Raw genomic sequence first — 23,908 nt, 5'->3', positions numbered from 1 at the left:
GGTTACAACAAAAAGAGGAATAAAACATGAAGTAATTACAAGAGGTGCCACCACTTAGACGTGAAGACATAAAAACGAAGTGGATCGGGTCTGAACAGACCCGATCCAGACCCGATCCCCTTACACTTATACGTACAGACTTAACACTATGTACATCAAAGCTGAATAAATTGACATATCAGTTTGGCAGGTTGTAGTCTTTTTCTCGACCTGTGATGGTGTAGATTTCCATTTTTCACTTTTGAGGGAATTCCGGTGGTCCTTCAAGTCAACAAGTGCCAACATTTATAACTTGTAAAGTGTTTAAGCTGCATGGGAACATGGAACAGGATGCGCGAAGGACATTATTTCAAGGGTTCAATGCTGAAAGATCTGCTGTTCTTTTGTGCACTGATGTCGCTGCAAGAGGATTAGATTTTCCAAAAGTTAAACATATTGTTCAGTATGATTCTCCTGGGGATGCTATTGAATATGTTCACAGGTATTTCTGTGGTAGCTTCTTCAGTCCTTGATAGTGTGTGTAAACTAGTTGACTTTCAAAATTGCTTTTTCCACATAAGGAAAAGGGAAGCCATTTGTTCTTCAGAATATATTGTGTTCATAAGTTCCTCAGGTAGAGTTGGGACAATACAGGGTTGGAAGAATTGCTCGCCTAGGCAAAAAAGGAGATGCTCTACTGTTTCTGCTGGCAGTTGAACTGGATTATTTGCAAGAGTTGCGGAAGGATGGTGTCTCCTTGGATGAGTTTCCTCTTCAAAAGGTATTAGACTGTGTTCCTCTTCCTGGGGGCCAGAGCCGCAAGAAAGTAATTTCATTAGATTTGCATCCTTGGGTGACTAATTTACAGAAGGCCATTGAGTCCTTCATCTCATCTGAGGTACTGACTTCTGTTTATCCTAGCATTGACTTGCTGCTTGCTTGGCTTGCGACCTTTTCTATTGCTTTATTTCTGTGCTGTTTGTGATTTTTCCCTCTGCCATTCAGTACTGGGTTAATATTTTCGCTGGACAATATTACTTTGGCACCAAATTCGTGTAGTTCAGAATTCTCTTGTACCATATGCAACTAGAACATAATACATAAACGTTTTGTGCCTAACTGATTTTAGTGTGTTTTTTGTCCTGCCATTAGTTTTTTTCATTTACTTGGGTCTTGAGATTGTGGTCTGGCGTAATGCAAGCCTGAGGAAGATGTGAATGGTGGTTTTAGAGTTTCTGGTAGATTCAGAGCCAGGAAGACAAAAATGAAAACAGTGTATGCACTAAGTCTTATGAATTGGGTGGTAGTAATGAGAGGAGATTTTTTCAAGATGCTGTTGGCTATCAAATTTAGCAAAAATGAAGTTATTTTGGATGATATGATAGGATAATCTTCTGAGCCTGCTGTCATCTTTCTGTTTAGTTGCTTTCAACAAAAAATACCTACTGCGAGAGTCAGGTCAGGGGATCAAGATTGTCACTAGGAAATGAAGAAAATCACCTGAAGGGCTAGCTTAGCATAAAAACCATCTATTAAATACAACTGTAAAATAAAGTGTTTTTTTATTTGTTGGCTTGCTATGACTGGTCACTTCTCTTCCTGGTTCATTTTTATCCTGACCGTTTCTGGCACACTTGTGGTCCAGCCTCAAATGAAGCAGCTAGCCAAGGATGCGTTTTGCTCTTGGGTTCGTGCATACACAGCACACCGTGGTGAGCTAAAGAGGATTTTCATGGAGCGAGTCTCTCATGCCAGATATCCGCAGTGTCATGCTTCTTCGTTTTGTCAATATACGATGTTTCTGCTGACAAGATATATATTGACTCAACTTTTCTTCCTTCAAATATAGGAGTTCCTTGAATATTTGCATCTTTATAAACTTTCACATTATTTGGACCGAACAAAACATGCATTCTTCCAAGCAGGTTTCATCACAGTGATGAGCTATAGTTACAAGGAAGCAGCAATTCTGATGGTCTTCGAGGTTGTGCGGTCATAATAGTACATGATATTATTGCATTCTTTCTCACAGTGCCATGCATATGTAGCACAGGCAAAACACACACACACATATATATGTTAGAGAGACACAGAAAGAGAGGGTACTGTAAATGTGTGTTGTTGCTTGGCTACACCATATAGCTTTCTTTAACAATGCCACCAGCAACAAGCCTGGTTCCACATGGAGGTGCAGTGGCACTCCAGGACACTATGCTAAATCTAAAAGGTTCAAAATATAATCAAATCGACAAAAATAGCCAGGAATAAGAGACTTGAGAAGGAGCATGTCATGGGTAAAAAAAAAAAAAAACCACACTGAGAGAGAGAGAGAAGATTACATGTCATAAACGTTTTGTTCAAACATCACCACATCTCCTGTACGGGCATCACCTGCAGATGTATAGTATCCTGTGTTAGGGATTGTTGAAAAGCCACCTCAATGAAAAAATTCTAGCTAGTTACAGGCATATAGGAAGCCATAGCTGCTTTTAGACTTCAATCTGTCAACAACGTAGACAAATGTTACTCAAAATGACTGCTGGCACTACCCAGAAACAACAATCTATAGCCACCACCATAATAACCCATCAGCATATTGCATTCTTTCTCACAGTGCCATCCATATATAGCACAGGCAAAAGACACACACACACACACATATATATTAGAGAGCGACAGAGAGAGAGAGTACTGTAAATGTGTGTTGTTGCTTGGCTACACCATAGCTTTCTTTAACAATGCGACCAGCAACAAGCCTGGTTCCACATGGAGGTGCCGTGGCACTCCTGGACACTATGCTAAACCTAAAAGGTTCAAAATACAATCAAATGAACATAAATAGCAATTGTCATATACAACAAAAAGTGCCAAGGATCAGAGGATTAGCTAGCTGATTTTAAGATTCCAGGAACAAGAGACTTGAAAAGGCGCTTGTCAAGGGTATGTGAGTCATCTTAGGGTCCCAACTTCTTAATCTTAAAATTAATGATCTTAACACCTGCAGATGTATAGTATCCTGTGTTAGGGATTGTTGAAAAGCCACCTCAATGAAAAGATTCTAGCTAGCTATAGGCATATAGGATGCCATAGTTGCTTTTAGAGAACGAATCAGGTTTTTCTCTTTGAAAAGTTTAGACAACCATACCTTTGCAATTTAACACAAAGCTAGATTTCGGGTACAATTTCTGGCCACCACCATCTTTGACCCTGAAATAGTTTAATGTAAGAAATCGATTTCATAGGCATACTGTATGAAAGCCCTACTCTTTTCTATTTTCAAACATGCAAGTTGAACACAGATTATGACAAATATAGATGGTTATCAAGTTACTACTGGACCATCCTGAAAAGAAAGAGGGAGGTCTGAAGACTCTGACCCATCTCAGTTCTAGTAGCTGGTAAGTTAGTTTTATGCAGTTTTCTACACATTGCTGGCATCGACATTGTCCAAAATACATCTCAGCTCCCAAATTGGTAACTCATCCATTAAAGTAGAATAGTTTAGAAACAGAAAGAGCAGGTAAGTCCTAATCAGTTTTTCCTTCTCAGCATCCTACGAACAGTTTGAGAAAATAGAGTTGGAAAGTCTTGTTGTTCGATTATGGTTCGAGAAATCAGAGTTGATCAAATAGGGAAATGGTAGCTGGACCACTTGATCTTGGTGGCATTTACTTTTTCTCTGTGTTATATCATAGGAGAGGAGGAAGAAAATGAAAAGACGTACTCAAGATGCTCCTTGATGCGACCAACGAGTACATCCTTTTTGCCAGTTAGCCTCAATCCGTATTTTCTCAAGTATACCTTGCATTGGTCAACCTTTAGCTTATCTACCCCACCATCTGTAATTCAAAATAAAAGTAAAGTTTCAAAGGCTGGCACTCGTTAATCAATATAACAAATATTAATAACAATAACCAAGTTGAACCATATAAGATAGAATTTCATGCTCTCATTCACCAGTGCCTGATGTTGAAAATAACAAAGTTCTTACTCCTTGGCGGTCGATCTTCTGGTGCGAGGCGCCATAGTGATAGAAAGATGCGAATTCTGTCTGACTTGCTACACGGGTTTTCCTTTCTCCTTGATGACGGAGAGAAGTGGGTAAGGGACTCGGTTTTAACGGTCAGTATTTCAAAATTGTAAAAGGGGCGGACAAGCGACTCAGATTGTGGGTCGAAAGTTCATCGAACAAAATAAAACTCTCGGGTCTGATATCAAACATGAAAAGGTAATTAAGGAAAAAAAAATAGAAGGGAAAAACGAGAAAACAGAGTGAGAGAGAAACAAGAAAAACAAGATTACGTGGTTCGAAGGAACCCACGTCCACGGTGAAAAAGGTAACTCCTCTTTCGATTACAGTATATACAACAATTTGTAACTGCTAGGGACATCAAATAAATGTTGGAGGATTTTGTTTAATTAAGACACAATTTTGTATCTTTCCTTTTTCTCTTCCTACCGTTTCAGGTTGAAGACTATGTGCGGGATTTTGACGTTCATGGATGGCATGTGTCCTCTCATCATTTGAACCAATCTTTCCATTGTGGTTTTTGCTGAGAACGTTGGACTTGCTGTTCAAGGTCTTTCCCTTGCCGTCATTGGATTTGGGCGTTTTTCCCTTGCTGTCATTGTTGGATTTGGGCGTTCCGTTGGTATTCAAGATGTTTCCATTTTCATCATTGATGAATACGTTGTATTTGTTGTAGACGTTTGAATTCAAGAGAAACTTCCCATCGTTGTTTGATTTTCCAGAATTGTTGCCTGCCATTTTGGATTGATTGGAGACGTTTGAATGTAGATTGCCATACCTGTCGTTGGGCAGCTTTGAGGCGTTAGCTATCGTGGAAGAATTTGAAAACGATGCCCTGTCATGACTTTTCCATTGCTTTCCATTGTCGAGTGCAGCGAACCTTGGGATCCAGTTTCCTAGAACCATTTAATTTACAGGTAAAACTGCATATTTGGATACCGACTTTTTCTTGCAGCGAAAGGGGTTGCAGCACCAAAGCTCGAAAGGCAGTAGCTAAGAGTTCTATCAGATACAAAGCCATAATGAAGACGCTTTTCCAAGGAACGCACCTCTTGGACACGATGTTCGGAACAAGATATGATACAATTATTATCTGTTCAAGCAACAATATTGGAGTACGAAACCAATCAAGAGCTTCTGAAATTGCCTGATGTAAGTAAGAAGAACGTACCAAAATCTAGCCGAGATGCGACTGTCTATTTGAAGAAATGCCACCTGCTTTCTCGAACTGAGAAGGGGGTGATTTCTTTATGGCTGATTTCAGTTTTGCATCACTGCAATAGGATACATTATCAGCATTAAGCAACTGGACATGTATCTTTCCTGATTCTTCTGGTATCTTCCACTGATACAGATATTAGCTCACAAAAACCGACAACAGTCAGAGCGAACCTGGTGTTGCATCTCGCTACCAGATTTTCATATGCTAGACTTATGGAAATTGTATACGCTCTTGATTTTAAGGAGAATGATGGAGATTAAGATGGAAAAAAATGAAAGCTTAGTTGTATTTTCAAAAGACTAAAATAAAAGCAAATTGCCTCAATTAAGGAATCTTATTTGTTTCCTCATTTGAAGAGCATTTCATTCTCTTTAAATACTATTGTGTTTCCTTTTTTTTTTGTCACTTAATATCTGTAGTATGATTTTCTTAAAATCATACTACAGAACCAATTCTCATCAAGTATGACACATGAAGTTTGATGATTACCTTCATATATATATATATATATATATATATATATATATATATATATATATATATATATATATATATATATATATATATATATATATATATAAGCGTTTTTTTTCCTTCGTAGTTGTGGTTCTTTTTTTTGTAAAAAAAAAAATTACGCTTCATATTGACCGGAAAATGCTAAATATATAACATTCATAAATTGTTTATAACCAGTAATCGATTTTTAAAAACGCATGCCAACATAAGCTGATCGAATCATCCTTTATTTTTTGATATTCTCAATCGATACGCGCTAAGTCTTCAGTATCCCTTTTGTTATGCCAATCTTACTTGATAAGCTCGTTTTGTAAAAAGAAAGAACAATGCAGTTAAAGGAAAGAACAATGCATGACAATGTCATGCATATAGTATATACTAAAAGTAAGAATTCCCCCGCCACCGCTGCAGCCCCCCCGTTGGTGACCGTCCAGTCTGTGGAGGGCGACATGGCAATCGACGGCGCCGCTAGGAGGATGTCTGTGCTTGCTGAGGAGCAGAGGGTGAAGGCTAAGGCAGAGAAGCTAGAGAAGAAGAGGAAACAGCCGAAGGTCTATACTCTTTTCTTTCCCCCTTAACTTTATTTAATTCGTCCTTACAGCTTCATGCTTGTTATCTTCTCTTGCGCTCCTTCGGTGTTGATTACTTGGTTACCTCCGCTTGGTGTTAGGAGTCAATATTATACGAGTTTATGCGTATGTTGTCAATGCTTTGCTCTTTGTAACTGTTTTTTTTTCTTTTCTTTCTTCTTCTTATGATCTCGTGATAATGGAACTATCTCTTCCTTTTCTTTCTGGTGCATGTTATGTAAGGTTAGTTGGGTTGTAGATCGATGTTCTTTGGTGACTTCATGTGCTTGCCCTCGGTACATCACGTGGTTGCCCTTGTCTTCTGTGACTTTGGGCGCTGAATTGCTTCTTGGTGGTTTTGAGCATCGCGTTGTTGATACACTTCACCTTTCGGATCAAAATGAGTTACAGTTGATTTTCACAATCACTATTTCTTGGGTGGTAAGTTCACGGATATTGAAGCGGTTGACGTTCCCGATTTGATTTCTTGAATTGTGAATTGGGTTTGCCCCACTGAATTGATGGGCTTTTTCTGTTTTTTTTTTTCTTTTGTATTTTAATTTCATTACACCTTTATGTAATATAGACCTTAATTAGTTTCGATCTGTTTGGTTTCAGGCAAATGAACTACAACGTTTTCATCCATTTCCTTTCTTAGATGCTTACGTCCTTTTTGTTGGTATTTTGCTTCCAGATGTTGGTTCTTTGTTTCTTGATCTCGGTATGATTTCTTTACGATTTTGAATTTATCGAATGAACTTTTCACTTTTTGTTATACCATTTTTTTGTTGTCATTTGGCCTAAATTTTGGTTCTACTATATCTGCTTAGTTGGCTTTTTCATCAACCATTAACAACCCATTAGTTTAAGGAACCATTTTTTTTTTTCTCTTGGTAAATTTTTGCTATGGTTTAGGGAGTGCAGTACTGCCAAATGGAGGAATGTGCTGCAGAAATTTTTTCCTCTTCTCTTTTCCTCCTATACGTTCATATATCCCCTTGTTTATCTACACAGAGAGAAACTGCCACTAAGTGGGCCGTGAATCGTTCTTCTTTAATCCAGTTTGTGTTAGAGAAGTCTAATTTTGCCTGTTGTTGATTTTTGTCCCTTTATATGTTGTTATAATACATCTGATTTACGACCTGTTGGGCATTAATCATTTTAACTTTCTATATTTAAGGGATTTGGAATTCCTGTTGGTGACGCTCAAAACATCAAAGACCGCCTTTGTACAGTGGAAGATGTGGTCTGTTCATCTAGGAAGGAATTCTTACAGATTAAAGGGATTAGAAAGGCAAAACTTGAGAAGATTGTTGAAGCAGGCATGTCATCTTGATTGATAATTACATTTCTCTGTCTCTAATGTCCTTTGTCCAGTTCTTTCTGAAGAAAATTCTATCTTGCGCATGTTTTTATTATGATATTGTAAAGGTTTATTTCTTTTCTCATTTTCTGTGTGTTTGCCTTGTGCAGCATCGAAGCTGTCCCTAGGTGCTAGTCAGATACATGCTCAACGAAAAATCATTCAGATAACTTCTGGTTCCAGAGAACTGGACAAGATTTTAGAAGGTATGTTCGTTGGTTTTACAATGGGAGTGTGAAATTTATCGGCTTAATGGATCTAACAGCTACCTATATTCTTATTTTGAAAAAAAAGGAAGACAAAGGTTTTACTTTGTAGTTTGTGCAGGTGGATTTAAAACTGGTTCAATTGCTGAGATATGTGGGAAATACGGTTCAGGAAAAACTCAGTTGTGTCACACATTGTGTGTCACTTGCCAAGTAAGTGGTTATGTTCCCGTCTTATGTTTTTGAATTGTATTTAGAAGGATTCAAGACAAAACTGGAGAACAACCAAACCCCACCCCCCCCCCCCCCCCTCGCTTCTTGGAATAGTGGGTCCTACCAATCTAGGCTCTAGTGTCTTCTTCTGTGACCAAAATGCAAGCTAGAAGCAATACTATGCCTTGTTTGATATTTATAAGTTCTAAGTTCTTAGTGTCTGGAACACTAGAAATAATGGTCTGTTGCTAAGTTTTTACATCTGAAGTTCTTTTATGGTCGTTGGCAGCACTCTTACCAATGAACTTGAAAAACAGGGCAAAATCTAGTGACAAGCTAGAAGTGACAAAACTGTAATGCACTGAGTAGAAGAAATACAACGTAGTCTTTTAAAAGCAAAGAATCAGTTTGCAACTCTTTCGATATTATAAAAATGCTGATGTCAAAAATGGTATAATCAACATCGAAACACTTGGAACTATTTGCATGTATTTCTTGGAACAATGTGTCTCACAACAGGACATTGACTTTCAAAATGCATGTTGATCAAGTATTTTCTTTTTCAGCTCCCTTTGGATCGAGGAGGTGGTGAGGGAAAAGCATTATACATTGATACATGTGGTACATTCATGACAGAGCGACTCCTAGAGATTGCGGAAAGGTACAACAATTTTCATTTCAACCCCTGCCTTGTTACAAGATATTCACTAACAAATTCTCTTTGAAAGTGCAGATTTGGATTAAATGGTGCGGAGGTGTTGGAGAATGTCTTTTGTGCTAGAGCCTATAATACTGATCATCAATCAATGTTGCTTCGAAAAGCAGCCTCAATGATGATGGAAACCAGGTTTCTTCTACAAATTTGTTGATTCCAAGGTTTTAGAAGCATCAACTTGCTTATCTTGCAGGCCTTCATCTCATACTCTACTAATCACATTATCATTTCCATATGGAAACCACTCATTGTGTTGGTCTTTCGTGTTCCTTTCATTATTTGCACTCTATCTGCCCTTAATCTTTGCAGTAATTTGTTGAGCAGGATTGCTCTCATGATTGTGGATAGTGCGACGGCTCTATACCTGAGAGATTTTTCAGGAAGAGGAGAACTCCCAGCAGCGCAAATGCATCTTGCTAAGTTTCTCGGAAGCCTGCAGAAGCTCGCTGATGAGGTAGTCATTAGCTTCTTTCTTTGGCTAGGTTTCTTCTTTCATTCTTGATGACCATCTTCTTGTCATGTGTTGGTAGGTCATCCATATATTAGGGATTGATAGTTGATGGTGGTAGTGACTCATGGAAAAAGAAAATAAAACTAAAAGGTTTTCTGTGTTATCCTCTAATTGATGCTGTATGTTTCATGTTGTTTTTGTTCATTGTGTTCGACACTTGAATCAAGTCTATTTCACTTGCTCAGGCATCTTATATTCTTGGGTCTGTAATGAACTTTTGTAAAATGCCTATCTTTTGGTCACCTAAATTAAGCCACAGAACTTGATACTCTAATAGGAAGCATAGTTAGTTCCTTCTACCAAGATCTAGCTAGGTTTACGAAGCTACAGTTGGACTATGCTGCAGATTTCTTACGAATTTTTCTTGTTGCAGTTTGGTGTAGCAGTCGTGATAACTAATCGGGTCGTTACAAAAGTTGATGGATCTGCTGGCCGCAAAATCAAGCCCATTTTTGGCAACATTATTGGACGTGCTTCTACCACGAGGTTTAATCCCAACTCTAGTATTTGTTCTCTAAGTTCTCTTACTAGTTTTATTATTATGAAATTTATTGTAGTGAGGTTTAAATGAGCTGGGTTCACTTGATTCACATGGTTGTCTGTCTGAGCGTGCAATTTGGCCAATTTTTTGTCATATTTCATTTATCCAGTAGGGTGTTATTTCTTATGGTAGGAGAATGCTCTTCAGTATGAAATTTTTATTTGTCTTTCGTGTATGTGTGTTTTTACTATTTCTTTAGATTTTTATATATTTTTATATACTTAATCTGTGTTAGGGTTGCTCTACGGGAGGGGAGTGGAGAAGAGCGCTTCTGTGAAGTAGTAAACTCTGGATGCGTAGTTAAGGCTGAAGCATACTTTCGGATCTTCGGGGGAGGAGTGACTGATGTTGAGGACTGTGAGACGCAAGGAGGCAAGGACAACTGACACATTGTCTTATATTTAATCCCCATGGGAAGAGTGACTATTGTTTGGAATCCAACGGGTTATTTTCTGAATTCCTGAAGATGGAACTAAGTACCTTTAAGTCACAAGTGCTGCTGTTTTTTGAATTCATTAGGGCGCCTTACTTATCACGTTGGTCTTGGGCATGAAATGTATTTCATAAGATCAAAAGTACCTCACTTTCTTTCATTTTTCATTTTATATGTTTGAAGACTTTACGGGTCGTTTGGCAATTGAATTACTATGTGACTCGATGAATCTGTATAAATCTTTGGAACTGAGTCTCGATGAATCTGTATTAATCTTTTCCACAAATTTGTAAAACATCTACAAAAGTGTTTCATTTGCCAAGTTTTTTGCTCCACCAGAAAACTATGAAAAATAAACCCTTTTGAAAAAGATTACCTAGGACGTAGTGGGTGGCTTAGTTAAGGGGAGGAGCATATAAGTCCGTGTAGAATTCCAACTCTAGCTAACTAGGATATCAGAATGTGGTGGATTAAGTTCATGTAGAATCCCAGCTCTAGCTAACTAGGATATCAGAATGTGGTGGATTACTAGTTAATTTCTTCTGTTTGATATCATGGATGTGAGTGTGAGCGCGTGTTTTCCGAAGAGAAGACCTTACACCATTTGCGCCTCGGCGTTAAGGTTCTTCTTGCGCTCTGGTGGAAGTGATGTCCCCTGTGCGTCGCATTCATGGAACCAAGGGTGACATTCATAAGTGAATCTCAGCATACTGCTTGATTAGGAGGAATCTGATTTACCTGCGATCTCAAGTCCTGAGTGATCTAAAATGTTGGAATCTTGGATGTGAGATTTCAAATCCTTGATTTTTAACTAGGGTGCTCTTGCATATGTTCTTTGAAAGATGCGTGAGGACTTTGCAGTCCTTGCATTTTTAGTTCACAAACATCCAGAGGTGTAAGAGACAGGGATCTTAAATCAGGGTTCTGAAATTCGGATTAAAACATTGTTTTTTCTGATATTCATTGGATCCTTTCTTTTGATATTCATCATAAATATAATATGTTTTTCTTTCTTTTGATATTCATTATATATATATATATATATATATATATAATTGTAAAGTAGTAAAATATGAAATTTAAGCATAAATACAAGCTTAGCAAGATCATTTACTTTCTTATATTGTAAAAATTTAAATTATAATAGTAGCTTTATATAAAAGGGAAGTCGAGAAAAAAGGAGTGCTAGATTTCTGACCCGATCAGCAAAGCTATGCCCATGAATTTAAGATTAACAGCATTACAAATGGCATTAGAACTTAGATTATAAGTTTATTTGCGATCCGAAATGCCCAAAGGTCGAAGACTTCTTCTCCATTGAGCTTTCTTCAAAAAAATGGCTCCCGAGGACATTCAAAGTTCGTCTACATCATCACAGTTTAACTTTGCAAGGAACACCAGATCCAAAAATGAATTTAGAGCAACCAAAAACCAAATGGGCATGACATGTGATTAGATCTGAATGATATTACATCCAAACAAATCAAATGATTGAGGGGCACAACACAAGTAACATGATCAAGTGCCAACAACATATTAATACCCAAATCGTTTGGGTCCAACAAATGAATTTTGCTGGACTGGGTGAGCAACTGCCCACACAAGCTCACACCTGGCTCTTTAAGAGGTTTTAGAAATAATGTTTGCCCTATTGTTATTGTTTGTCACTGGTGCTATCTTGAAGCAAGTCAAATCAAATTATCCTCCAAACCAAAAAAACAAGGTTTTTAAAACTAATAAAAAACTTTGGTTTTATGAAGACCAAATTTTCACAAGTCTAAATCTCACTAGGTTGTCATCCAAGCATCCCCGTACTCTTTTTTTTTTGTACACTGTGGAATATTGATTTCATGTTAATTGTTTACTTATCTTTATATTCATTATTTACTTACATATTGACGTATTGCTGTTAATTTTAACATTGACATCCTGATTTAAAAGTTTTTTTTTTCTTCGTAGTTGTGTTTTTCTTTTTAAAAACTGAGCATCATATTGACCGGAAAATGCTGAATATACAACGTTCATAAATTGTTTATAAGCAGTAATCGATTTAACTTAAGCGGATCGGAGCATGCTTTATTTTTTTGATATTCTCAATTGATAAGCGCTAAGTTTTTAGTATCCCTTTTGTTATGCCAATCTTACTTGATAATCTCATTTGTGTACAGCAATAAAAACTTTTTGTCAGACATTTAGATTTGATATAGTTCAAAGTTCATCGAACAAAAGAAGACTCTCAAATCAGATCGTATATCAAACCGTTTTACCGGGTCTGATATGAGATCACAAAGCGGTGATCTGATCCCAACTTCACTGAAATCCAAGACCTAGTATCGGTTCACATATAAGAAACACCGACCCGAATCCGCTTCATTTGCCAGTGTATATTATTTGCGGGAGGAGGTCGCCAGCGCCTCCTATTAGGGTTTTGCACTCATTTTTCCGCGAGAGAGAGTGAGTGAGAGAGAGAGATAGAGAAAGAGAGCAATGGCTCCCCCCGCCACCGCCGCAGCCCGCCCGTTGGTGACCGTCCAGTCTGTGGAGGGCGACATGGCAATCGACGGAGCCGCGGCGTCCGTCCCTCTCCCGGACGTCCTCCGGGCTCCGATCCGGCCGGACATCGTCTCCTTTGTTCACGACAACCTCTCCAAGAACAAGCGCCAGCCTTATGCGGTCTCCAGGCGCGCCGGTCACCAAACCTCTGCTGAGTCCTGGGGCACCGGCCGTGCCGTCTCCCGTATTCCCCGTGTTCCCGGTGGTGGCACGCACCGCGCCGGCCAGGGTGCCTTCGGGAACATGTGTCGTGGTGGGCGGATGTTCGCCCCGACAAAGATCTGGCGCCGCTGGCACCGAAAAATAAATATCAACCAGCGCCGATTCGCCGTGGCCTCCGCCCTGGCCTCCTCCGCCGTGCCTTCCCTCGTCCTCGCCCGCGGCCACCGTATCGAGTCCGTTCCAGAGTTGCCGCTCGTTCTGCCGGACAGCGTCGAATCGATCGAGAAGACGTCCGCGGCGTTGAAGCTCCTGAACCAGATTGGCGCCGGTCCTGACGTAGAGCGCGCGAAGACCAGCCGATCCGTTCGTCCTGGGAAGGGAAAGATGCGCAATCGCCGCTACGTTTCTCGCAAGGGTCCCTTGATTGTCTACGGAACCAAGGGATCGAAGCTGGTCAAGGCTTTCCGCAATATCCCCGGCGTCGAAGTGGCATGCGTGGACCGGCTTAATCTCCTCAGGCTTGCTCCCGGTGGTCATTTGGGTCGGTTCATCATTTGGACCAAATGCGCCTTCGAGAAGCTGGACGCCGTCTACGGTGGCTTCGACAAGGTGTCGGAGAAAAAGACCGGCTACATTCTTCCCCGGGCGAAGCTGACAAATGCCGACCTCGCCAGAATCATTAACTCCGACGAAGTGCAGTCGGTAGTGAAACCCGCAAAAACCGAGATTAAGCGCAGGACGCTCAAGAAAAATCCGCTGAAAAACCTCGGTGCGCTCCTGAAGCTTAATCCGTATGCGAAGACTGCGAGGAGGATGGCTCTGCTTGCTGAGGAGCAGAGGGTGAAGGCTAAGGCAGAGAAGCTAGACAAGAAGAGGAAACAGCCGAAGGTCTATACACTTTTCTTTCCTCCTTAATTTTATTGTGATTCGTCCTTACGGCGTTATGTTTGTTATCTTATCTTGCTCTCCTTTGGTGTTCGTTACTTGGTTACCGCGGCTTGGTGGTAGGAGTCAATATTGTATGAGTCTATGCTTATATTGTCAATGCTTTGTCTCTAAGTGGTTTTTTTTTTTTCCTTTCTTTCTTTTTCTTGTGTTTTTGCTTCTTGATTTTGTGATAATGGAATTACCTCTTCCTTTCTTTCTGGTGCATGATATGTAAGGTTAGTTGGGTGTTTTCGTTAAGGAGTCATATTTCAGGATTGATTTTCTCCGGTAGATAACCATAGTTCTAGATGTTTGTCATTGATATTTGTGATGTAGTGAGCAAGAAGGACTTTTGTTTTTTATATTGAACTGCTTTGGTTCTGAAGAAGGTCTAGGTTTATTTTTCTCTCGCGAGGCAGACATTGGTTGACATATAAGTGAGTCAGTATGGGTTGGGTTCTTGAGATGCCGTAGCATTTTGTCACAAAGTGTGCAATACTAGCTGTCCTCCTTTTTTTGGAATGCACCCATTGTACTGCAAATGTCTAACTTTAGAATGTTCTGTTTTTCAATTTTGGAATTCAATATAAGAGGATTTTTTATCTTGAATGTTTTCCTATAGTTACACAGCGGGACCTTGTAAATATATTTGTAGAATTATGTTCTAGGTTTTAGGCCAACTCTTGATTGGATGCACGTTCTTACTGGCAGTGAATCCTAAGTTAAAAATACTGTTTACAGGCAGAATTTTTTTTTTCTCGTGGAAATCAGGAGAAAGTCTGAGCAAGTTAAAAAAAATATATTTAAAAGTAAAATGCAAATACTATTAAAAAAAGATAAAATATAATAGCATACAAATGAACGTCTATATTGGAAAAAGTGAAAAGACGATTTTTTTCGTTTTTGTGCATTAAAAAAACACTTTTTTTCTGCTCACCTATTTTTCGCATTTTATCGCTTTTTTTTTAAAAAAATCTATGTCTTTGTGCTTCTTGTATTTCTGTGTCTAGTTTGTATACTGTTGACAAAAAGCAATTGTTTCCTGTGGTTGATAACATGTTATAACCTTTTCATCTTTGAATAGTCTGAAGTTCAGATATGTCATCGTGCTTTCTATTTGGGGAATCTTTGAACTTCAAAACACTGTCCAACTTAAAGTATCAAACGATTGATGAATCTCTTTGCTTATTGTATGTGAGCTGGAGTATTTCATTGTATGACACAAGGATTTGGTTTCTGATGCTTTTTTCTTGTTTTTTATCTTTTTTCTGAATGAATTGGTTGCAGGTGGCAAATCAGGCAGAGATAAAGGCTGCCGGCAAGGCATGGTATCACACAATGGTATCAGATAGCGAATACACCGAATTCGAGAACTTTTCTAAGTGGCTTGGTGTGACTCAGTGAGTATCTTCACAGAGCCTTGCTTATGTAGGTGATAAGGACTTGTTTTGTTTTGTATTTTGTCATTTCTTCGGTTGTTTGTTACATTCATAATTTTGATAGCTCTAGAGGCGAGGATAGCTTTATTTGTCTTTATGACTGAAAATTTTTGGTTTTGCATAAAGCACATTTTGGATTGCCATTACTATTCCTAAGGATCCTACTCTTGCAGTCTTTCTCTTTATGGATGTGGTATATGGGTTGAACATTTGTGAAGGTGCCTGTGGGATTAATTGGTTTGTTTTAGCCTACGGAGTTGAGTTCAAGCATCTCATTATTTATAAAAAATCATTTTGAAAACTTCTAAAGAATTTTCGCCTGGTGGTTTTCTTTCTGTTTGATCTCACCACTTGTCTACAATTAGGAATAGCTGGATGAAAGAGAAAAGTTATGCTGAAGATGTTGAGAGACATCTTTCGGAAATGTTTGACAGATTACCATATACTTGAGTTGGTAGTTGGGAGTACAGGATGTGAATAAGTATGAGTTATATTATGTTGTTCATAATGCGTCTGGAGCATGGCTGTTCTGAATGACTTGCATGAATACATGTGACGTAAATTCAGAATGTTCTTCCCTAGCTGCCTGAATGCTTTTACTTGCGGAAATCTTCAGAGCCATGATCCTTGAGTTGTCCCTTCCTGTCAATCTAGGCTTGTTGGTCGACCCACATGTATAGGGGAGATTTCCTTGAATAATGTTTTCTTAAGCAAAAAAATGATTTTGCTCAATAAGCAGGAATAAGTTGGCCGGGATGTTCATTTTTAGAGCTTCCTCTGTTTTTCTGTTCCGATCAAAGGTAAGCTGCCCTGATTTACTCGGCCATACAAACGGTGGTAGTAACGACATTTTAAATTGACGAAGTGTACCTTGATTCTACGGGGACTGGGGAAAGGAGGAAGGCCTTTGGCCCTTCTTGGGCTGGCTTCCACCCGAACTTAGGTTTGCAAAGGCGTTGGATGTTCTTGAAATCGTTAACTTTTACCCACCTTCTTAATTTTTTGTTATCCCTAATGTTGTTATTTTATCACGTAGCCAAACGAAAATACGTTTTTTTTTTTTGCTTACAAAAAGCTGTTATGAGCTCACACCTTGTTATTAAACTGTTACGAGCTCACACCTTGTTATTAAACTGTTACGAGCTCACACCTTGTTATTAAACTGTTATGAGCTCATCACACCTTGTTATTAAACATGCCCCTTCGTTGGTACCTGTTACAGTTTTCTCAATTACAAAAATCTTCATTCTCGTATAACCACTAAACCCACAGCATTGGCCCAGCTGCTGAGGTAGTAATGCCTTCTATCGAGGTACTTATCCAAACTGATGCATCGTCTAATCTCCTAGTTGTTGGGGGTGAAGTCAGGAAGAGAACTATGGGATGTTTGAGATGAACGTCTCCTGATCAACAGAATTGAAAGGAGGCCGTATGCCAAATCTATTTGTCTATCTATTTATATTATGGGTGCGCACGCTAACCAGTTAGAGGTCTTTCCTAGATACTATACTTTTTTTTTTTGGTGGGTACACCATTAACACTGAAAGCCGAATCCTTCGAATGAAGGAGTTCTAAGTAGATCTTTTCTGCTTGATTGGCTTGTGATAGTGGCTTATAATTGACAAGAGTCGACGTTGTGACGGGGTTTTGCAGATTGTAGATGTGCTTTATCGCTATAAAATTCCACGTGATGAATTAGGAGGAAAAAGGCTTCCATTAGAATGAGAAACCACCGACTTATTCGGTATCATACCACTTCTTTATTGGTGAACTGAAATAAGAATGGCCGAAAGCACTCGCTCATTCATTTATTCGATAGCATATCAGGAGTTCATACAATATAGTCATCTGAAAGAGAGGTGATCAGTCCTAAATCTTGGAGTAAGTGATTTGGATGACTAAGACTTGAAAACAAGGTACCCCGTTGCCGTTGGTAAATGGTAATGTGTTGCACAAACCTACCCGATCTTTGTCCGGAACGTTTTGTAACCGGAGCTCAAGGTTGAAGGGTACAGTTGCAGAGAATTACTGAAAACGGGTCGATCAACTACCCATCGCCATTAGTTCATTGGTGATTAGCAAAATGATAGACCGGATCTTGCTTGTCTTGCGTGCGCTTATGGTTCATTTTTTCACGGCTGCCATTTTTCCTGCGAGCCAGAGCTGTTTTGCACAATTTGAGTTTGTGGAAGCAAGCCTTTCACGTTTCCAATTAAAACATGGAACTTAGAAAGCCTTTCACGTTTCCAATTAAAACATGAAACTTAGAAAGCCTTTCACGTTTCCAATTAAAACATGAAACTTAGAAAGCCTTTCACGTTTCCAATTAAAACATGAAACTTAGAAACCATTACCAGGGATCATCCAAAGATAAGAAGATTTCCCCACCAAAAAGAAAAAATTGAAGAGTGGCTACAAAGTCTTCAACAATTCCGAAACGGCAAAATTAGTAACTGTCGCACAGCTGTTGTGCATCCTCTTAAAAAAACTGACAAACAATCGACCGCTTTTGGCTTGTGATCGGCCCGCCATGGGGTCCGGTTCCTTTTTTAAAGTTTCCATGTCACAAGAGTGGCATCTTCCCCATGCTCTCTGTCTCTCTCTTAACATTATGGCATGAATGGCTTGTTAGTGTCGTGTTTGTTTTAAACCGTCAGTTTCTTTGGTTGTCAAACTGACGAAGCACCAATTACATGAAGCAAAAGCTGGGCGCCTCTCGTGTTAATCTCTTTCAATTCTTGCCTCTCACTATTCAAGTGTTGCACTTTGAAGGCAAAAATGAATTTCCTGAGTTCAGGAGAGAGAATTAAGTCTACCCAATTACGGAAGTCTTCTAACGCTTTCAGATCTGCTGTCTCAGATCGTGTTTGTTAGACTTCATCAGTTTCAGGGGTGACTCGACTGCCTCGTGAAAGAGAGAGAGAAAATGGCCATTGCTTCTTCTGTCTGCACATGGCTAGTTGCAGCATGCATGTCTAGAACGGCTCTGTGCGTTACGGAGGAGAAGAAGCGTCCCATCGAGCAGGGCCTCGGCAGGTTGGCTCGGAGGAAGAAGCTTGCTTCTCTTATGAACGTCTGCTCCTCCGGCTCGTCGCTCGGCCAACTTGGTGCCGGGACGTTCAGCTGCTCCTCCTTTCTGAATCAAGCCTTCAAGGGAAGCCAAAATTACTACCAGTACAGTTGGGCCGGACCTTTATCTGGGCAGTGTGGCTTACCTCTGCTCTCTGTTGCCGAAGGACGAGACGTCTTCGGCCATGGGGAGAAGAGATCCAAGAGGTTCGCTGCCGGTATGTACCTCGGTCGACTTCTCGGCCATCCGTCCGCCTCTTCGTTTTTTATCGCGGGAAGCAAAGTTGAACGGCTGGTCGAATGAATGAAACCACAAATTTCATTTCAACCGCTACCCGACTAAGTTGTTTGCGTGCAAACGTGAGACTGTGAACGCTCTTCGCATCAAACAACCTCTACATGGCGTGAGACAAAAATAAATAAATGAAAAAAGCCTCTGAAAAATAGCCGAAACTTACAAAGTGCCTCGAGAATATAAGAGAAAATATGCTCTTTCAGTGCAGTACCTTAGGACGTTTTTTCGTAAACCCAATTACATAAAATGAATTTTATGTGTTCAAAATTATAAAATTTTGAAAATTAATTTTTTGAAAATCTGATGTACAAATCAGATTCTGTAAGAGTTGTGAACTCGACAGTCTCAATTTCGTCAAACTGTAGTCCTTTCCAGACATCTAAAAATCGTGAACCTTTTGTACTTACATTTTCCGATACGCATAGATATAAAGGTACTAAGCCACGATTATATGCGTTTCTATTCTCTCGCGTGTGCGCTCGCTCACGCACACACAGACACGCAAGAAGAGGGAGCTTGAGCACTAAAATACATCCATTCTAGTGTAGATAACAAATGGGCCTCCTCTCAAAAAGATGTCTAGGAAGGAACTATTACTGGTACTTGAGCTCAAAACTTGTTTAAGCTCTCTCTCCCTCTCTCGACGTGGCAAGAAAGTCATATAGTAGTTTATCAAGCTAAGTATCTTCAGTCAGGCCTAGCTAAAGATTCACATATGAGATCCCTACTTGGGTAGTTCTACTTTAAAGGTTTAGCCTGAGTTTAGATAAGTTTTCAGTGGGGAGTATCGGGATCTTAAATCCATGAATTTCAAAACTTGATGACCTTATCAAATGTGAAGGAGATGCAAAGGTTGTTGATCGGTTAGATGTCTCCTAACCGTCTTACAGGAACTGTTGCAGCAAGAACGAGGCAATCAACAGACAAAGTGGCTACAGAGAAGAACAAGGAAGCTCAGCAAAGGAGAGTTGTTGTTACAGGGATGGGTGTGGTGACCTCGTTAGGCCATGATCCTGATACATTCTACAAAAACCTCCTTGAAGGTGTCAGCGGAATAAGTGAAATTGAATCATTTGATTGTTCGGGCTTCCCAACTGTAAGTTTCTAAGTCCGTTAACTAGAGATTTGGCCTCCAGAATCGTGTGGTTATGTGATGGTAAAGCTAATAACTGATTTGTCGCTTAAGAACTTTCAACTAAATAGCCTGTTATGCAGCGGATTGCAGGGGAAATCAAATCCTTTTCACCTGATGGATTGGTTTCACCAAAAATCTCCAAGCGAATGGACAAGTTTATGCTCTACATGCTCACTGCTGGCAAACAAGCATTGATTGATGGTGGCTTGACGGAAGAGACCATGAAGAACCTTGATGTGGCAAAATGCGGCGTCCTGATCGGCTCCGGAATTGGTGGAGTCCAGGTGAATTGTGCAAATATTCATAGATTGATGTTTTACCAAATATCTGGCACTCTTCATTTCTTTTGAAACTTCTTGAATTGATAGAGCTACAAATTGGGTATCATGAGGTTTAGAAAAGCAGAGTTCCTGCGACAAATGGTTCTGCTGGAACATACGATGCTTGATGTCTTAGATGCGACTACCAATTTATCTGAAAAGTGTGCATACAGATTGTGTGTAGGAAGAGGATTTTGTAGTTAGGTGAGAAGGATACGGCCCCTGTATATGCAATCCTAAAGGAGTTCCTTGGGATAACTAAAAGTGCACTTCATGGCTAACTGGAAAATTTCTTTAACAGAGTAAAGACAGTTGCCTCATATTTTATACTGATGAATGGAACAGGTACTTTATGATAATACGGTAGCTTGCATGGTGTCGCATAAAAAGATGAGCCCATTCTGTGTACCTTTTGCTGTACCGAATATGGGGTCCGCTACACTTGCAATGGATTTGGTAAACCAAGCATTTGATTTCTAGTGGAACTGACAGATTCTTGTTCTTATCTATGACCCTAAGAAGACTCTTCATGCCTCTGGAATTCAGGGTTGGATGGGTCCTAATTACTCGATTTCAACTGCCTGTGCTACAAGCAACTTTTGCATACTGAATGCAGCTAACCACATTATGCAGGGCGAAGCTGTAAGTCTCAGGCTCAAAAACGCCTTCCATTGTCCGTACCAATTCAAAAAGCATCTTATTCTTTCTGATGGTGTTCATGCAAAATCAAGAACTGGATATATCTCATTCTCCAATAAATTGATCACTTTTCAGGATGTAATGCTAGCTGGTGGCTCTGAAGGCGCAGTTCTACCCATCGGTACTAATTTCTGTTATAAAAGATTACTCCCATACGTGAGCGCCAACCATATTCGTCTCCAATATGAGTAACCTGAGCATTCTTCTGTAATTTGGAGCAGGCATTGGAGGTTTCCTGGCATGCAGAGCACTATCCCGGAGAAATCATGAACCTGAAAAAGCCTCTCGCCCATGGGACAGTGTATAAACTTAATTATCTCCTATGTTTTGCCAGTATCTCTCAAAGCAATATCAATAGCGTCATTGTTGTTGGTGTATTGAATTACCCAACCTTTTTAGTGCACCTAATTTTTCGACTATCTACACTAGATAGAACTTTATCCTTTTTCTAATTTGCTTATAAAGGATGGGAACTGATGAAGCAAACATAGCATCTCTTTATGTACCTTCTCTCGTATGGACAGAACCGAGATGGATTTGTAATTGGAGAAGGAGCTGGTGTTTTGCTGTTGGAAGAACTAGGACATGCCAAGGTTCACGATTTGTTTCTATTGTTTCATATTTTTGTCCAACTCTTTGTTTACTCTAATCTATTCTTTGGCACCAACAGCAAAGAGGAGCTCACATATATGCGGAATTTCTTGGTGGAGCCTTTACTTGTGATGCATATAGCTTGACACAGCCACATCCTGAAGGTATGAGAAGAGTATCGGGTAATTGTTTCGTGTACCAAAATTTTCATCTCATAGATTCTGTGAACGACTGTCGTAGAAATCCATTGTTTATTGTAACAGGCAGAGGCATCATTCTTTGCATGGAGAAAGCCTTGACTGTGACAGGTGTAGCGAGAGAAAATGTGAACTATATCAATGCACATGGCGCTTCAACACAAGTTGGCGATACGAGAGAGTTCAAAGCTATGATAAAATGTTTCGGTCAGAATCCTCAGCCTGAGGTAATGTGATGCGATCTGCTCTCCTCACTTTAAATTTATTCTTGTCCATAGTCCTCTTCGGATATTAGCCTATTACAAACAACACTATAAATTTCCTTTGAAGTTTTGATTTGAAATTAATATTTTGCGTAGTTACGTGTTAATTCTACCAAATCAATGATTGGTCACCTACTTGGAGCAGCAGGGGGAGTGGAGGCTGTTGCTACAATACAGGTACAAGCAGCTTATTCAATAGCAAGACAAAACAGAAAACAGTAACATGGCTTCTGTTTCTTGTATTTGGAAAGGGCTACAACTTTGTGCTGTATATTGGCATTTTATGTTAGTAACTGTTCGCCAGAAGATATATTCTAGACTCACAAAAGAAAAGAGGAAGCTATAAACCGCTGTTGCAAATTATGTGCGGAGATTGGGATATATATGTCTATATACATATATGTATTTATATTCCATAATCACAAAAAACGTTTCAGAGTTAAAAAATTAAAAATTAAAAAAAAAACTAAAAATGAGGGAACAATAAAATAAGTGAGAAATTAATAACACCAACATCAAAAGATAAGTAGATTTGCAACAAATAAAAAATAGAAAATAAGAAAACTGTTTGGCATTAAAAAAACCTGAAAAAAATGCAAAAAATTGCGAAAACCACATTTTTAATGTTTTAAAGTTTTAAATGGCAATTTTATTTATCGTGTGTTTTTTGCTTTTTTTGTTGGTGAAAAAAACGTGTTTTTTGTGACTAATGTGTGTACGTATCCAATTGACCATTCTTTATGTTCAATGCTGTTAGAGAACTTTTCAAAAACCAGATGTTGTATTGTTGCTGTTGAATATGAACATGCATGTCTACATGATCAGCAAGGACTTTTGTTTTTCCTTTGTTCCGTTATCTGTTTTGTTCAATTTAAAAACAGGGCAGGCAATATAGTTTTGTGTGCTTCAGTGAATATTTACCAATGTTTTCAAATTGCAGACACGATGGTTCACTGTCGATCACGAATATAATTGTGGCTAATTGTTTGCTAAATACAGGCAATACGATCAGGTTGGGTACATCCAAACATCAATCTGGAAAATCCAGATACAGGCATGGTTTGTATTAACTTTTCTTGAACGAAGTACCTTTGTGAAGATATACACGAAAGCAACACGCACACACACAAACTCACATATTTGCAGTTTCTCTAAAGGCATGAAACGGTGCTATTCAGGTTCTTAGAACTGTGCTTTAATTGATTTTATGGCCCCAACTACTCACTAGATTTTTACTGTCAATATTATGCTGTTTTGAATCTGCACAAACATTGAGATAGAGTTGACATGTACCAAGATCAACTGATCTCATGTTCCAGGATGCCAAGTTGCTGGTTGGCACCAAAAAGGAGAGGCTAGATATCAAAGTGGCTATGTCGAATTCGTTCGGCTTTGGTGGCCACAGTTCTTCCATACTGTTTGCTCCTTACAAGGAGATAAAATAAGTGGCTGCACCAGTGATGCTTTCCCAAGTGGAAATGATGAAGAAAAAGAAAAGGACAGCAGCGTCTGTGCATTGATTCTAAATGTCCGCTTTGATTATCATCAGTTGGTATAATTGGTGTAAGCTTATTATTTATCATCTATTAGATCGCCATTCTCCTCTCGTAAATCCTTTTGTTTATTGGTTTTTTACTCCGAGAACTGCTGTGAGGACACGATATTTGGTTGCATTTCTTACGGTATAAAATATCACGCCTAGTTCATGAGAGGGACAACCTCGCCTACCAATAATTCGACATCTTAGATGACACCATGTCCGTTTTATAAGACATCTTAGATTATGTGCCCCAACGTCTCACTTGAGTACTGCAAAACGGTCCCTTGAAGAAATTGAAGAAAAAAAGGTTCTACGAAGTATTTAAATATGTGACAGCAATGGTATGATTCAAAAGATCTGATTCCATGTCCAAAATTGATCTCCTCAGTATATATATTAAGCCGTTCTGGATTGGATATC

General features: G+C 39.3%; 4 protein-coding genes across 12 annotated transcripts; all 4 read left to right on the top strand.

Annotated features, from left to right (window-relative positions):
- Nucleotides 1-320: 320 nt before the first annotated feature.
- Nucleotides 321-1,038, top strand: LOC126410497 (DEAD-box ATP-dependent RNA helicase 17-like). The gene is made up of 3 exons (XM_050080361.1): nucleotides 321-481; nucleotides 634-877; nucleotides 985-1,038. Exons 1-3 carry the CDS (start codon nucleotides 321-323, stop codon nucleotides 1,036-1,038), a joined length of 459 nt encoding a protein of 152 aa, XP_049936318.1.
- Nucleotides 1,039-3,765: 2,727 nt separating this feature from the next.
- LOC116264035 (DNA repair protein RAD51 homolog B-like) lies at nucleotides 3,766-10,465 on the top strand. Of its 6 annotated transcripts, none has more exons than XM_050080436.1 (12): nucleotides 3,766-4,316; nucleotides 4,447-4,559; nucleotides 4,778-4,926; nucleotides 6,159-6,298; nucleotides 7,497-7,638; nucleotides 7,790-7,885; nucleotides 7,998-8,098; nucleotides 8,665-8,759; nucleotides 8,832-8,945; nucleotides 9,138-9,267; nucleotides 9,698-9,810; nucleotides 10,101-10,465. In XM_050080436.1, exons 4-12 carry the CDS (start codon nucleotides 6,197-6,199, stop codon nucleotides 10,249-10,251), a joined length of 1,044 nt encoding a protein of 347 aa, XP_049936393.1. In that variant the 5' UTR covers nucleotides 3,766-4,316; nucleotides 4,447-4,559; nucleotides 4,778-4,926; nucleotides 6,159-6,196; the 3' UTR covers nucleotides 10,252-10,465. The 6 variants fall into 6 exon arrangements, with proteins under 6 accessions (XP_049936393.1, XP_049936390.1, XP_049936392.1 ...); XM_050080433.1 differs by having other exon boundaries at nucleotides 4,778-5,161; XM_050080435.1 differs by having other exon boundaries at nucleotides 4,447-4,631; nucleotides 4,778-5,161.
- A 2,243-nt stretch (nucleotides 10,466-12,708) lies between these two features.
- LOC116264862 (60S ribosomal protein L4-like) lies at nucleotides 12,709-15,564 on the top strand. The gene is made up of 2 exons (XM_031645297.1): nucleotides 12,709-13,901; nucleotides 15,228-15,564. The coding sequence occupies exons 1-2, from the start codon at nucleotides 12,786-12,788 to the stop codon at nucleotides 15,342-15,344; spliced, it is 1,233 nt and encodes a 410-aa protein (XP_031501157.1). The 5' UTR covers nucleotides 12,709-12,785; the 3' UTR covers nucleotides 15,345-15,564.
- A 2,146-nt stretch (nucleotides 15,565-17,710) lies between these two features.
- On the top strand, nucleotides 17,711-23,542 carry LOC116263809 (3-oxoacyl-[acyl-carrier-protein] synthase II, chloroplastic-like). Of its 4 annotated transcripts, none has more exons than XM_031643592.1 (13): nucleotides 17,711-18,666; nucleotides 19,646-19,839; nucleotides 19,959-20,162; nucleotides 20,544-20,654; nucleotides 20,745-20,840; nucleotides 20,973-21,018; nucleotides 21,119-21,198; nucleotides 21,422-21,490; nucleotides 21,568-21,670; nucleotides 21,752-21,912; nucleotides 22,045-22,125; nucleotides 22,948-23,007; nucleotides 23,268-23,542. In XM_031643592.1, the coding sequence occupies exons 1-13, from the start codon at nucleotides 18,306-18,308 to the stop codon at nucleotides 23,391-23,393; spliced, it is 1,692 nt and encodes a 563-aa protein (XP_031499452.1). In that variant the 5' UTR covers nucleotides 17,711-18,305; the 3' UTR covers nucleotides 23,394-23,542. The 4 variants fall into 4 exon arrangements, with proteins under 4 accessions (XP_031499452.1, XP_031499453.1, XP_031499450.1 ...); XM_031643593.1 differs by having other exon boundaries at nucleotides 19,634-19,839; nucleotides 21,568-21,652; XM_031643590.1 differs by having other exon boundaries at nucleotides 19,634-19,839.
- The last annotated feature ends 366 nt before the right edge of the window (nucleotides 23,543-23,908 follow it).

Source organism: Nymphaea colorata, chromosome 11 (genome assembly GCF_008831285.2).
Source record: "Nymphaea colorata isolate Beijing-Zhang1983 chromosome 11, ASM883128v2, whole genome shotgun sequence".
Lineage (NCBI taxonomy): Eukaryota > Viridiplantae > Streptophyta > Magnoliopsida > Nymphaeales > Nymphaeaceae > Nymphaea > Nymphaea colorata.
The sequence above is the reverse complement of the archived record's forward strand: the minus strand, read 5'-3'. Positions and strand labels throughout refer to the sequence as shown.

What these genes read in the sequence shown, in the direction of transcription:
- LOC116264035 (XM_050080432.1), top strand. Translation starts at nt 6,074, where the DNA reads ATGCAGTTAAAGGAAAGAACAATGCATGACAATGTCATGCATATAGTA. An exon ending in AGAAGAGGAAACAGCCGAAG is followed by an intron (nt 6,299 to 7,496) that starts GTCTATACTCTT and finishes TCTATATTTAAG; the next exon opens with GGATTTGGAATTCCTGTTGG. An exon ending in TCAATGATGATGGAAACCAG is followed by an intron (nt 8,946 to 9,137) that starts GTTTCTTCTACA and finishes TTTGTTGAGCAG; the next exon opens with GATTGCTCTCATGATTGTGG.
- LOC116263809 (XM_031643590.1), top strand. Translation starts at nt 18,306, where the DNA reads ATGGCCATTGCTTCTTCTGTCTGCACATGGCTAGTTGCAGCATGCATG. An exon ending in CTACACTTGCAATGGATTTG is followed by an intron (nt 20,655 to 20,744) that starts GTAAACCAAGCA and finishes TCTGGAATTCAG; the next exon opens with GGTTGGATGGGTCCTAATTA. An exon ending in AAGAACTAGGACATGCCAAG is followed by an intron (nt 21,491 to 21,567) that starts GTTCACGATTTG and finishes TGGCACCAACAG; the next exon opens with CAAAGAGGAGCTCACATATA.
- LOC116264862 (XM_031645297.1), top strand. Translation starts at nt 12,786, where the DNA reads ATGGCTCCCCCCGCCACCGCCGCAGCCCGCCCGTTGGTGACCGTCCAG. An exon ending in AGAAGAGGAAACAGCCGAAG is followed by an intron (nt 13,902 to 15,227) that starts GTCTATACACTT and finishes AATTGGTTGCAG; the next exon opens with GTGGCAAATCAGGCAGAGAT.
- LOC126410497 (XM_050080361.1), top strand. Translation starts at nt 321, where the DNA reads ATGGAACAGGATGCGCGAAGGACATTATTTCAAGGGTTCAATGCTGAA. An exon ending in GCTATTGAATATGTTCACAG is followed by an intron (nt 482 to 633) that starts GTATTTCTGTGG and finishes GGGACAATACAG; the next exon opens with GGTTGGAAGAATTGCTCGCC. An exon ending in AGTCCTTCATCTCATCTGAG is followed by an intron (nt 878 to 984) that starts GTACTGACTTCT and finishes TCTGCCATTCAG; the next exon opens with TACTGGGTTAATATTTTCGC.